At 50.6% G+C, this 13,925-nt stretch overlaps 1 protein-coding gene across 1 annotated transcript in view; it reads left to right on the forward strand.

The window, feature by feature from the left end:
* Positions 1-13,243, forward strand: part of UQCC1 (ubiquinol-cytochrome c reductase complex assembly factor 1) — a 93,600-nt gene extending 80,357 nt beyond the window's left edge. Inside the window, exons 8-10 of the mRNA XM_024559260.4 lie at positions 1,582-1,659; positions 8,380-8,493; positions 11,734-13,243. Coding sequence (XP_024415028.1) covers positions 1,582-1,659; positions 8,380-8,493; positions 11,734-11,868 — 327 coding nt within the window. The 3' untranslated portion in view covers positions 11,869-13,243. The remainder of the gene's footprint in view (positions 1-1,581; positions 1,660-8,379; positions 8,494-11,733) is intronic.
* The last annotated feature ends 682 nt before the right edge of the window (positions 13,244-13,925 follow it).

Here is a 13,925-nt window from a genome sequence, read left to right on the forward strand (position 1 = left end):
TCGGAGTCTCAGTTTTCCGTGTCTGTAACAGCATGACTACAGCGCATCTGCCTCTCGGAGTTCCCGTGACAGTTAGAGAAGACAGTTAGAGCCCCTCGCCGGTGCTCAGTGAACGGAAGAAGTGATGGCCGTGGTCGGGGCTGTTAAGCACAGATCTTATTCTCCATATTAAGTTCCACGTGACTTTTGGTTGTTTCTAAAACCTGTCAGCTTAAATATTTAATGAGTCCCACTGTGTATTACACATTACACCAGGCTTTCTGCTGTAATGTGGGATTCCAGAGAGGAACGAAAGCTGGATCCTGCCCTTGAGCTACATCTGGAGGTCCGGAGGTCAAAGTTTTACCCTGTTGAAGACTTTCAGTGAACTTCACTCTAGGCCCTGAAGGCCCTCCTGGCCGGTCTCTGAGAGGAATCCCCTCAGGGTCTCAACGGTCTCACTGGTACAGCATTTCTAAAGTAGTCTCTTCATATTAACCAACTTAGGGCTTCGGCCCATCTTATTCTCTCCTCTGTCCGTGGCCTCAGAGTCCCCCCTTTCTCCTCAGCATCTCAGAGTCCTGCCTCTCCCGCTTCTGTTCCCACATCTGGCACGACCTCCTCCTGTCCCTTTACCACATCAAGCTCTTTCCCATGATCCTTAGGACATTTCCCAACTAGGCCCAACATACCTTACCGCTCGCCCTTCTTGTCACTCCTAAATGTTCTTACCTGCCTTTGCCCCTTTGCACACCTTGGTCACTCTGTCTAGAATGTCATCCCTTCTCCCTTTACTCTTCTGTCAGCCGCCTCCTCCTCCGAGGTCCACTTAAATGTGACCTCCTAGAGCACTCTTCCCCAGTGCCCCCAGCAGAGATCATTTGTATCAAAATTCATTTCTGGCTCACCACTTTTGGAGTAGAATTTGAGATAACACGTTGCGGGATAATTGCAGTTGACCCTTAACAGTCTGACACTGAACCCCTGTGCAGCTGAAAACCCATGTACAACTCTGACTCTCCCAAAACTTAACTACCCTCAGTGTCCACCGGGGACTGGTTCCAGGACCCCCTGCGGATACCCGAATCCGTGGGTGCGCAAGTCCCCTGTATAGACTGGTGTAGATCCATACGTGGAGTTGGCCCTCCTCATCCTCGGATCCCCACTGTGGGTGGAGAATAGTACAGGCACTTACTGGGGAAAAAGGCTGTGTGTGGGCGAGCCCGCACAGTTCAAAGCTGTGTCGTTCAGGGGTCGCCTGCAGTGTTTCCATGTCTGTTTTCTGATACTAGACTGTGCGCTCCTCCAGTCAAGCAACTGTCTCTTCTGCTTTGTGCTCATAGGGTCCAGCACAAAGCCTGACATAGCAACCTCATTGAACTGAGTTACTGCTTTGTGTGATTGGGCATCAAAACCTAAAAGAAGCCCTCAGACTGGGGAAAACCCTGACAGATCAGGGAAATGGGCTGACCTGGCAGTTTGACCTGTTAGGGGACCGTCTGTCTTTGTTCTAAGAGTGTTTGACAGCTAAAACCAAAGATTCTGCTTTTTGGTTTGTTCCCTTCTTTCATGCTTTTGTTTTTGTGATTTTGTTTCTTGTAGGTTAATCCCTATATCCTGAAGAAGAACATGATGATTATGACAAATAATTTCTATGCAGCAATCTTGGGATATGATGAGGTAAGATCATTGGCGAAGCCTCGGGCAGAACAGTGGCTTCCCCCAACAAAGGCTTGTGGTGAGAGCTTCTGAGGGGGGCCTCAGTGGCCGTCACGACCTGCCTGCCGTTATGGCTCAGTGTTATTTCACCTTCAATGGCAACTGGAATGAACGTGCCCTCATTTGCCTGTGCCTGTGGGGAGACGGATGGAGGGACTAAGGCAAATCAGTCACTCTCTCAGCCCCAGGCACCCCCAGAGAGAGGAAGACAAGCCACGTAAATAGTGCCATCTGCCAGGCAAATGGTGCGCTTTATTTTTGTCTTTAATTATAAAAGCAATGCATACTCATTTTAAACATCCATACAACTATACACAAATGTTTGAAGTAGAAAATGGAAGTCCCCTTTCCTATCCCGCTTACCTTCCTGCCCCAGGGGGAAGCTTGGGTAACACCGGACTGGGTGGCCTCCCAGACGTCATCTGGGCAAACACCCGCTCCATGGGTTTATTTCTTTATGCAGATGGGACTCACACCGTACACACTGTTCTGCAACTTGATTTTTCACTGAGCAATATATTTGGGCATTCCTCCACATGAGAACTCTTAGATCTATCTCTTTTTATTATAAAATATCCATAACATAACATCTTAACCATTTTCACCACCTTTGAGTGTCCATTTTAGTCACATTAAGTACATTAGCATTGTTGAGCATAGTCACCACCATCCATCTCCAGAACTTTCTCCATCTTCCCAAACTGAAGCTCTGCACCCACGAAACACTGTTCTGCCATTCTGTGCCCCCCACCACCCCTTGCTGCCCCTGGAAACCGCCGTTCTGCGTTCTGCCTCTGTAACGCTGACTGCTCTAATACCTCATGTCAGCGGAATCATTCAGGTTTTGTCCTTGGTGTCTGGCTGATTTCACTTAGCATAATGTCTTCAAGGTTCATCCATGTCGTAGCATCTGTCTCATCTTTCTTCCCCTGACTGTTATGATGGAAATTTCAAACACACAGAAAAGTTAAAAGAATGGTATAATGAATACCTGTGTGTACACCACCACGATTCATCATACCTCATCTTTTTTAATAAACCACGTGCTTTTATGTTCACTTCGTGGTTACCTCCAGATTTTATGTAAGCATCACCCCTTCTGGGAAACAGTCCCAGAGCTTCCCCAGGCTCAGCTCACCGTGCCCTCCCGGACTCCACAGCCTGGCTCCGTTAGTGTTAACTGTCATCCTGGCTGGGTGGGGTTTTCTTCTGGGTAGTGGCGGTGTCTCCTGTGTTTGTATTTCTGTTGGCCAGCATGGTTCCTGGCACGGGGTAGATGAAGAGGAAGGAAGGGAGGAAATGCATAAAAGGATGAAAGTAAGAAACTAGAGTTCAGGCTGGAGGAAATGTTATCAGCCTAAAGATAATAATTAAAGCCAGGAGATGAGCTTACCAAAAAATTAAGTTAAATGACTTGCTTAGGGTTATAGGACTGGTTAAGATTGCGGTTTCCTGATTCCCAATCCACTAGATAGCCTCAATGCTAGAGCAGTTTAGATTGCATACCACATGCGTCATTAATTTAACGCGACTTTTCTGGGAGTGGGATGGGAGTTGAGAAATATGCTTGAATCTACACATGAGTTGTTAAATGAGATATATTCTGATTTCAGAGACCTTACAGTATATAAAAGAATGAAGCTTAGCCTGGGCTGGTGTGGCTCAGTGGATTGAGAGCTGGCCTGAAAACCAGGAGGTCACCAGTTCGGTTCCTGGTCAGGGCACATGCCTGGGTTGCGGGCTGGGTCCCCAGTTGGGGGTGTGTGAGAGACAACCACACATTGATGTTTCTCTCCCTCTCTTTCTCTCTCCTTTCCCCTCTCTCTGGTAATAAATAAGTAAAATCTTTTTTTAAAAAAAAGGAAAAAAAAATGAAGCTTAGAATTGAAGAAATATAATTCTCTTTCTATTAGCATTTGTTTGAAGTCTTTATATCAGGTGACTCAGTTGATTCCTTTCCCCAATATTAATAAAGATATTCTGAATTGTATCTCTTCTCTGTCCCCCATCCCGGGCCATCCTGGGAGAGCCACCTTACAATCATGCCTGGTCACAGGAACTACCTGGAGTGCTTTTTTTTTAAATCCTCACCCGAGGATATGTTTTATTGATTTTAGAGAGGGAGGAGAGAGAAAGAGAGGTATATTGATGTGAGAGAGAAGCATCGACCAGTTGCCTCCTGTATGTACCCCTATCGGGGATCGAACCCATACATAACCTTGTTGGTGTAAGGGGCGATGCTTCAACCAGCTGAACCATGCAGCCAGGGCACCTGGGGTAATTTTAAAATTTGATCCTTGCCCTGACTGGTGTGGCTTAGTTGCTTGGGTATCATTCCGCAAAGCAAAAGGTCGCTGGTTCCATTCCCAGTGAGAGCACATGCCTGGGTTGTGGGTTCCATCCCCGGTCAGGACACGTATAAGAAGCAACTGATCAATGTTTCTCTCTCACATCGATGTTTCTCTCCCTCTCTTTCTCCCTCCCTTCCCCTCTCTCTAAAAATAAATAAACTGTAAAAAATAATTTATTCTTGAGCACCTCTTTGAAGATTCCAGTTCAATAGGCATGGGGCCTGGTATTTCAATAAGTACCCCAGGTGACTCTTAAGAGTGGGAAAGTTTGAGAAATATATTAATCGTCTGGGACACTTTTTAGAAATACCAATATTTGGGCCCTGTCCCTCAAAAGTTTGGATTTAACTGGTGTAGGTAGGCATCTATAGTTGTAAAAGTTCCCTGGGTAATTTTAATGTGAAATTCTAGAACAGTTTTTCTTAAATTTTAACGTGCAGGTAAAGTCAGATTTAGACTCAGCAAGTCTGGGGCGAGGCCTGAGCTTCTGCATTGCTAACGCGCTGTGCGGGATATGCATGCGGCAGTTCTGCAGGCCACCCTGGGAGTCACAAGGTTCTAGAGTTGTGCTGTCCAGTACTGGCCACATGTGGCTATTTTGATTTAAATTCATTAAAATAAAATTAAAAATTTAGTTCCTCATTTGCCCTAGCTACATTTCAGGTGCTCAGTACTACCTGTGGGTGGCGGCCACCGGCTGCATAACATCTCTGTCATCGCAGAGATCTCCACTGGACAGCGTCGTGCTCACGCACCCTTTCCCTAGACTCTTGCTTGGATTGCCCCCGCCCTGGACACCTTGGACACTGTTTGCTACACATTTGGTCCAAAGGAACCTCAGGCCTCTTGTGCACCTTCCCGCATTGTGACATGTTCTGTCCACATTTATTCCCATTTCCTGCCGATGGCAGGCCAGTGGCCTCACTGCCCCTCAGACGAGCTGTGCCTGATGGAGGCTCCTCTGGACAACCAGCTGTAGTGGGCAGTGGCTGAGTCTGTCAGCTTTGGCCCTGCCGGCCTGGCTCCAGGCCTGGCACCTTGTAGGCGCCCCCTCTATAAATGTTTAGTACACTAAAATTATTCTCTCTTGCTTAGAATATCCTGTAGTTCTCCATATAGTCTCTATTCCTAAAGGCCCCGCTTCTCCACAGAGCTTTCCCTGACCTCTCTAGGTCTCTGTCTTTGACTCTGCATTTCAATATCCATCCATCTGTCAATTTAACAGCTATCCCTATTAAGTGCCTACCATGTGTGATGCACTGGGAACGTACTGGCGAATGAAAAACAAATGTGATCTTGTTCTTCTCCACTTACTTACTATCTCCCCATTACCTTCTAATGAGAAGATAAGCAGTAAACAACTAAACAAGTATCTAATCACAAATAGAGTTCCGTGATAGAGAATAACGGGGAATGTACTTAGTGTGGGAAGGTCTCTGAACAGTTATAGAAGCTAAGACTCCAGAATGGGGAGCCAGCCGCGGACAGACCGGTTGCACCTCAGAGCCTCCCTGTGCAGGTTAGCGTTTGCTCCTTCGCCAGGACTGAAGCCTGCTGGGTGTGCATTAGCCTTGTGCCTTCGGCTCCATCGCAGGCGGCCTGTGAGCGAGACCATGCTGCTCTGATCGTGTTCCTCACGTCATGCCAAGCTTGTCGTGGTGTCAGATCAGTCTTCACTGAGTGAGACTCTGCTACTCTAAACCCTTCATTATCACCAGAGCCCTCCAGTGCCAAGACAGTTCCTTTCAGCTTCCTCTCGGTTACTCTAGACCTAGGTGTCTTCGTTTCCTGAAGGACGCCTTTTTCCTTTTTTCTGTCGGAGAGAAAGCAAGCAGGCACCCTAGTAGATGGTGGGCAAATTGCTACGCAACCTAGTATTTGCTCCCAAGGCACCCTTTCTTCCTGCTTCCTTGTCTGAAATTTACACTCTCACAGACCGGTCTCCCATTTGTTTCCACTGACTTACTGGCAGCATGCTGGAATGAAGGCTGGCGCTGGGTTTGTAGACTTATTTAACCATTTATTGCACTTGCGCTGAGTGCCCGGTAGTGCACCCTAACTAGAGCTAGTCAGGCACTGGCCCCTCACCGCACCAGTGCATTCTGGTTCTAGTTCTACCACCAATTAGCTAGATAACCTCTAGGCCTCCGTGTACTTTCCTTTCAAATGGGGACAATAATATCTGTTCTTCTTGGCATCCATGGTCATTAGGAACCAGGTGTGAGAAGGAACTCGGAGTAGTCAAGCTGTTGTCCCTTTTGATCTGAGTCTTGAGACATCCTTTTCCTTTTCACACTCCAGGAACCGATTATGGTTTGCCTCTTCCTGGCCATCTCACCCGCCGCCAAGGCCGCCTGTCTGCAGCAGGCCATGGCTCCCAGGCATTTGCTGTCCGGCGCTCTGTGCTCATTCTCCAAGTCCTCACAACACCCGCTCGCACTCCTGTTCCTTCCCGTGTAGCGCCGGTGGGCTGCTGCCAGCAGCACTCCGGCATGTGCCCAGGGCACTTCTGACACAGGCAGGCTGTTGTGTTAGCAAATGGCTTGGAAAACAGTGATGTGCCTGAGCTCGTCCTTGGCTCCTGTCCCCATCTACCGGAAGCAGCTGGTTTTCCTGATTCAGCCATTGTGCCAGGATAGTCTCTTAAGTGGCGGGATTGAAGGGGTGTCTAGCAGGGGCATTTGGAATAGGTGCACTATTTCTGGACGTGGCTTTTCCTGACAGCAGACCTGACGCCAGACCTCATACACTGCAGTGCCCCGGAGGGTCAGCCCACAACATATGTCAAATACCTGGTCTTGGGTCTTTGTGTAATGATTTGCCACTTACAGAGTCTTTCTTGGCCATGATCTCTATCTCCTTTTTGAAAGATTTTATTTAGTTTTTAGAAAGAGGCAAAAGGAAGGAGAAAGAGGGAGAGAAACATCCATGTATGAGAGAAACATCGATTAGCTGCCTTTCACATACCCCCAACTAGGGACCTGGCCCGCAACCCAGGTGTGTGCCCTGACCAGGAATTGAACTGGCGGCCTTCCCGTGTGCAAACCAGTGCTCAACACACCGAACCACAGCAGCCAGGGAGGGCGTCATGGCCATGACCTCTCAATCCTCACAACTCTGTGGGCTAGGTATCGCTGGCTTGTTTAGCCAGTGAGAAACTGAGGCTCAGGAAGGGCTAGTAGCTTTCCAAAGGCCATGCGACCATCAAGTGACAGAGCTGCCGTTTGAGCTCAAGTGGTCTGATCCCCAGATCCCACTGTTGTTCACCCAGTTCCGCACTGTGCCTGCTGACACAGGCTCCTGATCTCTGTGTGTGACGTATTACACTCAACAAAACATCTTTACATCTTACGTTTATAGTTCAAGGGTGCTGTGAGGAGGGCAAGCATTTTCATTGCTGTTTTATAGTTGAGAAGTTGGAGACTCAGGTTTAGTGAATTGCCTGCCATCTCTGAGCCTGGCGGAGGCAGAGCTAGGACTCGATCCAGCTTTCTGACTCCCGGTCAGCACTTCATCTGGTTCCACATGCTACCTTGGCACCTGGACAGAGCAACCTCTCAGGGCCCTTCCCTTTAGTCACCCTTACCCCAGGAAGCAAGACCCTCCCCCGCCCTCCCTTAGAGGTCCAGGCTAGAAGATGGCCCTGGTCCATGTCTCAGCTGCTGATTGGCCTCTGTGATACTTGGACTTCCCAACAGAGGTCTCCTCTGTGCTGGGAGAGACGGTGTTAGGCACACATGCACACAGGGTCCGCGCAGTCCCTCTGTGACCTGTGGCAATCCTGGCGGACAGCCTGTTTCTCTGCTTGGAGAGAGGCTGGGCCAGCCATGGCAGGTCTAGAGCTGGGTGGCATTGAGGCCAAGGTGCCTAGTTTCCTTCCCCAAAGGGCCAGCTGCTTTGCAGGTATGTGCCCTTGGGCCAGGTGAGATGGTGCAGTCCACGCCCACCTCTGTTCTTAGGGAAAAATATAAACCCTGAATTATTTCGAGCCCATGCCTGTGGACAGCAGTGGAGCCAGTGCTGGGCAGAGGGAGCTGTGGCTGGGGAGGGCCAACCAGACGTGAGCCCCATCTCTGTGTGTCAGCCTTCGCCAGTCATTCAGCCCTCTGGTTTCTGTGTTTCTCCTCTGTATGAAAATGGAGAGTTTGGACCAGATACTCCCTGAAGACCCCTTCCAGCTCTGCCGTGTAGCTCCCCCATTTCTCATAGTGTCTGTAATGTCCTTCAGAGCCGATTCTGTGGTTACCAGCATATTCACAATATCCCCAGCCTCTGTACCATGGCTCTCCCATACTCCCCGGAAGACCAGTTGTTGTACTTTGTGTTCCAGGGGCTCCTTTCAGATGATCACGGGCTGGCTGCCGCCCTCTGGAGAATGTTCTTCAACCAGAAATGTGAAGACCCTCGGCACCTCGAATTGTTGGTGGAATATGTGAGGAAACAGGTGAGCAGCCATTCCCCTCCCCTCCAGAGTCTCATGGAAAGCAGGTCCTACCTGAGGTCTGTTGGTGCTGGACGGCCAGCAGACCATGAGAGGCTGAGTTTCCAGTGGCCAGCCTGAGGGAATTGTGACCAAATCCTGTCGGCAGTGGGCACCGATGAAGAGCACTTTCTATGTATCCACCGTGAGCGAGGCCAGGCGTTGGGGAAGGGAATAGGAGAAAAGGCACCGAGTCGTCTTCTGCTTTCAAAAACTTTAGCCATTCATTCATTGCATATTTTACTACTTTCTGCGCCCCAAGTGCTGTGCTAGACCCTGGCACTCACAGTCCTGTAAAGTGTGGGCATGGGGTACAGTGCAACCACCCCCTGTAGCCCCCCTTCTGTACCCACTTTGAGCCCCAGGATTTGTGTTTCCTGCTCCTGATTTCTAGCAGGGCTGGGCTCCAGACAGCATTCTATAGATACCCCTCAAGCTTCTCCCTAGTTTGCATAGTCCAGGAGAGTCCCCCTACTTCATTCCGCAGTGTCCGGGCTCTTCAGGGCTCCCTGACACCCAAGTGTCTAGGAGAAAGCTCCATGGAAAATTCACTCCTTGATCTCTCTGTCCCCTGATCTTGTATTGATGGGAAACCCTTACTTTATAGATTAGAGTCGCAGGGAAGAGGAACATAGAGGCCCTTCCAGGGTCTCCCAGTGAGTCGGCCCTCGCAGCTGGCCTGCAACCCCGAGCTGGTGATTCATGGAGCAGCCAGAGGCCTCAGCTGCTCCAGACAGCTCATCAGCTCAGGCTGTCCCATGAGTCACACCTTTGCTTCCTTGGGCCCAGCCCCTGAGGCTGGAGGGGCCTCACCCCACAGTATTTCTCTTGTTCACCTGTGTCCTGGCCTGCAAGCCTCCAACAGCCAGAAAACAGAAGGCCGGGCCCCAGCTCTTAAGGAGAAGACGGCCAATGGGACCATCTTGTTGATTGCTGGAAAAACCTCATACTGAGGCTTTTCAGACCCAAAGGGTAGAGAGCCCCCAAAGCCGGAACTTCTGTGTGACCATTCTTCAAATCTGCCAGAGCCAGAGAGAAGGCACTATGGCCAGAGGGCCCCACCCACAGAGAATTCTGAGACTCATACTGTTCACTGGACTCGCCCTCGGCCAGGAGTAGCAATTGGCAAAGCAAATGCTATGTTTTCTGAGAGACCAGCCCAACTTTTCCATCTGCTGTGGTGGGCTTATGCCAGGGGCCACGACGAGGGCATAGCTGAGACCTCTCAGGGTCCTAAAGGAAGGGGCTGGTATACTAATGCCCCTATAAGAAGTCCCATATTTGCCCCGGCTGGTGTGGCTCCGTGGATTGAGCACCGGCCTGTGAACCAAAAGGTTGCCGGTTAGATTGCTGGTCAGTGCACATGTCTGGGTTGTGGGCCAGGTCTCCAGTTGGGGGCACGTGAGAGGCAACCAACTGATGTATCTCTCACAAACATCGATGTTTCTCTCCTCTTTTCCTTCCTTTCCTCTCTCTCTAAAAAAAGTAAAATCTTAAAAAAAAAAAAAAAAGTAGTCGCATATTCCAGTGATGGGGCTCTTAGGGGAGCGTGGAGCTTTGACAGGGACCCAGCTCTGTCACCAGCCGTTCTGAGCACCTGCTGTGCCAGGCACTCTGTTCAGAAAGCAGAGATTAATGAGTCTTAGTCCTGCCCTTGAGGAGGCGGCTCCTGGTTTGGCAAGGAAATCAGTCAGGCACGAGGCTGCCCCTGGAAGAAGTCGGTCTGTGGTGTGATACAGGGAGGAGCAAAGAGAGGAGAGGCTAAGTCTGACCGAGGGGACCTGGGAAGGCCAGGGAGCTGGGGCCTGAGCAGACTCCGGTCCTGCACCATGGAGCTAGTTGCTGTGGTGGACGGCCCCAGGAGCCAGTCAGGTTATGCTGAGATTTTCATCCCAGCAGATAGGCACAGGGTGGCCTTGGGGAGAGAAGTGGAGTCTTTGGAAAGAGGAGCGGATTTGGGGGAAGCTAATGGGTCAGTCCATCTCCTTGCCCTGGGGGACAGCAGGACGTATAGAAATCTAGACCTGAGGTAATGAGAGAGACAGGTTCAGTTCGAAGGTCAGCAGGCTGAGGGGAAACAAGGGAAGTGAAGGAATTCTTGGAAGAGGGAGATGATCCAAGGCAACAGTCCCCAACCTTTTGTTTCACCAGGGACCAGGTTCGTGGAAGACAATTTTTCTGTGGGCCAGGGGTCGGGGATGGTTTGGGGATGATTCAAGCATATTACTTCCAAGCTCAGCTCCTGCCGTGCAGCCCAGTTCCAGACTGGTACCAATCTGTGGCCCAGAGGCTGGGGGCCCCTGATCCAAGGCATAACTTGAGGCCTTTGTACTCCTGCCCCTTCCCTTACCCCCCAAGTTGCATTCTTACCCAAAATGGAGTCTCATCCCTCTGAGTCTCCTGCTCTGGTCCTGCACTCACCCTAGTTTTTGCCTGGCCACTTGAAAGCATTTCTCATTGTTTGCTGTCCTTATTAGCAACCCTGGGGAGTCCTCCCAGAGGTGGCCTTGGTCTCCCGAGACCTCGGCCACTCCTTAGATCACCTGCTTCTTTCCTGACCGCATCTCCCCACAGCCGTTTCTGTTCTCTGTCGCAGCTGCCCCCCTCCATAGAGCTGGTTGGGGGACAAACGCCCCCAGCTGTCCTGAGGGATGACCCTGGAGCCCACTGACCAGAGTTAGGGCCAGCTAACTATGGGGTGAGGGCCCACTAGCAGACAGTGGAGACATGCATAGTTTTTAAGAGAAAGCAAGTCCCAGTGACTAGCAGTGTGCATTCTATCCTTTGATCTTGTCATAAGTTCTGTGAGGTACGCGTTCCCATCTCCTTTCTCAGGCAAGGGAACTTGAATCTCGGAGAAGGGAAGTGACTCACCTCGGTGCCGTTCATTGCCACTCTGAACCCCTACCCTACCCTAAGGGCTCGTCTCCCTGACCCATCCTCCCTAGAAAGTCCTTTCAGTTCAGGAAGTCGGGGTGTGTGCGTCTGTGTGTGTTCGGCTGCGTGATGGGGAATTCCCTAGCCTTCCCAACGATTTGTTTCTCCAAACTTCCTTACGTGAACTGATCCGGGAGGTCAGAGACCCCCCTGGCCTGGTCAGAGTGCCCTCATGCCCCCTCCTCTCCTTTGCAAAGCTGATTCCTTATGCCACCTCACATCTATCTTGCCCTGAACCTTGCCTCTGTTTCCTGCCCACCCCTGCAGATTCAGTACCTGGACTCCATGAACGGGGAGGATCTGCTCCTGACAGGGGAGGTGAGCTGGCGCCCTCTAGTGGAGAAGGATCCTCAGAGCGTCCTGAAGCCCCGTTCCCCAATTTATAATGACGAAGGTCTCTGAAGGGCTGGTCCCTCTGAGCAGCTGGTTGGCTGGCTTTGAAGAACCGCCAGGAGAGAGGTGCCTCCTTGGCCCAAGACCCTGCAGAAGGTGGCCTGAACTGACCTATGAACAGCATCTGTCAAATACCTTGCCCCATTTGTGTTGGTTTTCCTCTAGTGTACCCAGGACTCTGGTCTGGTAGGGTATCGAGCTAGGAGAAGCTCTTCTGAGTATCCTCCCCCTCAAGAGAAGCCCTGAGCAGGAGCTCCCCAGCACACACATTCCCCATGGCCCCTCTAGCCACCTTGTGATTGACAGCTTTTCCCAGAGGCTGCGGAAGAGATGGGCTGTGTTAGAAAGGGGACACCCCCACCGAGGGTCCATTGTGGCCTGGGAGCAGTTTGTGATGCTGCTGTGCCAAGATGGGTAACCGTGCTCTGTCCCCTGGCTTAGGTTGAGTTGGGGTTGAGTTGGCCATTAAAAGAAACAGAATTAACTCTCCCTGATTCTTCTTTATTCCAGAGTCTTTCAGAAACTTCGCTGAGGTGGGGTTGCTATAAGCTGAGGGGAGCCCCGCCGCTCAGAGACAGGAGCAGGGAGAGAGGGCCGGGAGGGTCTCTGCTGCTGCTGGTGCCCCCAGTTCATGGAGAGTCACCATTCTGGCCAGGCCACAGCCTGCCAGGCCTGGTGCTCGTGGACCACAGAGGCCTCTGATGGCCAAGGCTTATCATATCCCAACTCATTTGGAAAGAGGCCTTAAGAACAAAGGTTCCTTTGTCGCCCTCCAGTGAACCAGGTGAGGAACATGCTGTCTTTACTCTCTTGGTCCCCCCTCATATGAGATATTGGGGAGAAGAGGAAAACATTCTCCCTGGCTTTTGTTGTACCATTGCAGGACCCAGCCCCGTGCCCAGCTTTCTGTGCCCTTTCCAACTTCTGGAGCACATGCTGCAGAGCCACCTTGGTCTGAGCACTTGAGGGCCAGTCCCCTCCTCCCTCTGAGTGTGGGTCATCTCTTGGGGGACTTTCTTTAAATTGAAGAAAGGGGGTGGGGAACCATACTGCCCCTCCTTCCCCCATCAAACTTCCTTCATTTAACTTGCTATAAAATGAGTCATATAAAGAAACTCTATATGGGTGAGGTATATCCCACTTCTATGAAAACATTACAAATCAAACCGCCTTCTCTGCATTTATTTAAGATGCTTTTGTCGTGAGCGGAGCCCTCGAGTGAAGCCTCCTCTGTGTGTGTGAGATAATGACACCTTGTAGCTCGCTGCAGCGGGCACTGTTTACATAAACCAGAGCTGAGCCAGCCAGGAATTTGCTGATTAATTTATTTTTAATGGAGTGAAGTATACCATGCACCAAAATAAACTTTACTGTGTGTACCTAACTGCTCCTGGAATGGATGGAAAAATTAATGGAACAGATTTTGGCTCCCAACTCTGCACATTAATTCATATATAAAAGTTATTTGAGCCTTAACCCATTTGCTGCCCATGGCAGCTCCTCAGTCCCAGATCCCAGTTCAGCTACCGGGCTTGCTTTAGAATCACGGAGTTCCTGATTTGGAAGGAACTTGGAAGGTCCTGTAGTCCAGCCCTGGTCCAGAACTTGACTCGCTTTCTGGACGTCCCAGTCGGCCTGTGTTCAGATGGGCCCTGCAGGAGTGCCTCCAGCAGGAGGTGGTCCCAGCGTCAGAGTCACATCCTGTCCTCGTGAGCACTCAGCTCCGCATGCCACTGATGTATGGTGCGCGCTTCAAGAGGCTAGGTCAGTCTGTCACATCTTCGATGTCCCAAAGCCCTCATGTTCTGGCCATCAGCCTCTTTCACTGACCACACCCCCCGTCAAGATAAAATCCAGGCTCTTCAGAGGCTGCAAGGCTCTTGTGAGTGTGACTTACGCTCGTTTTTGTGAGTCTCTGATCCATTTCTTTCCTGAACAAACTGTACCGCTCAGGGTTACGGGAGAGACCATCCTGTGTGTTTCCTCTACCTGGATTCTCTCCTTAGTAGAGAAATCCCACATGTTGTCAAATGCCCCCTTCTCCTGTCCATGTCAGGCGGTGTCCT

This window comes from Desmodus rotundus, chromosome 6, assembly GCF_022682495.2.
Source record: "Desmodus rotundus isolate HL8 chromosome 6, HLdesRot8A.1, whole genome shotgun sequence".
NCBI lineage: Eukaryota > Metazoa > Chordata > Mammalia > Chiroptera > Phyllostomidae > Desmodus > Desmodus rotundus.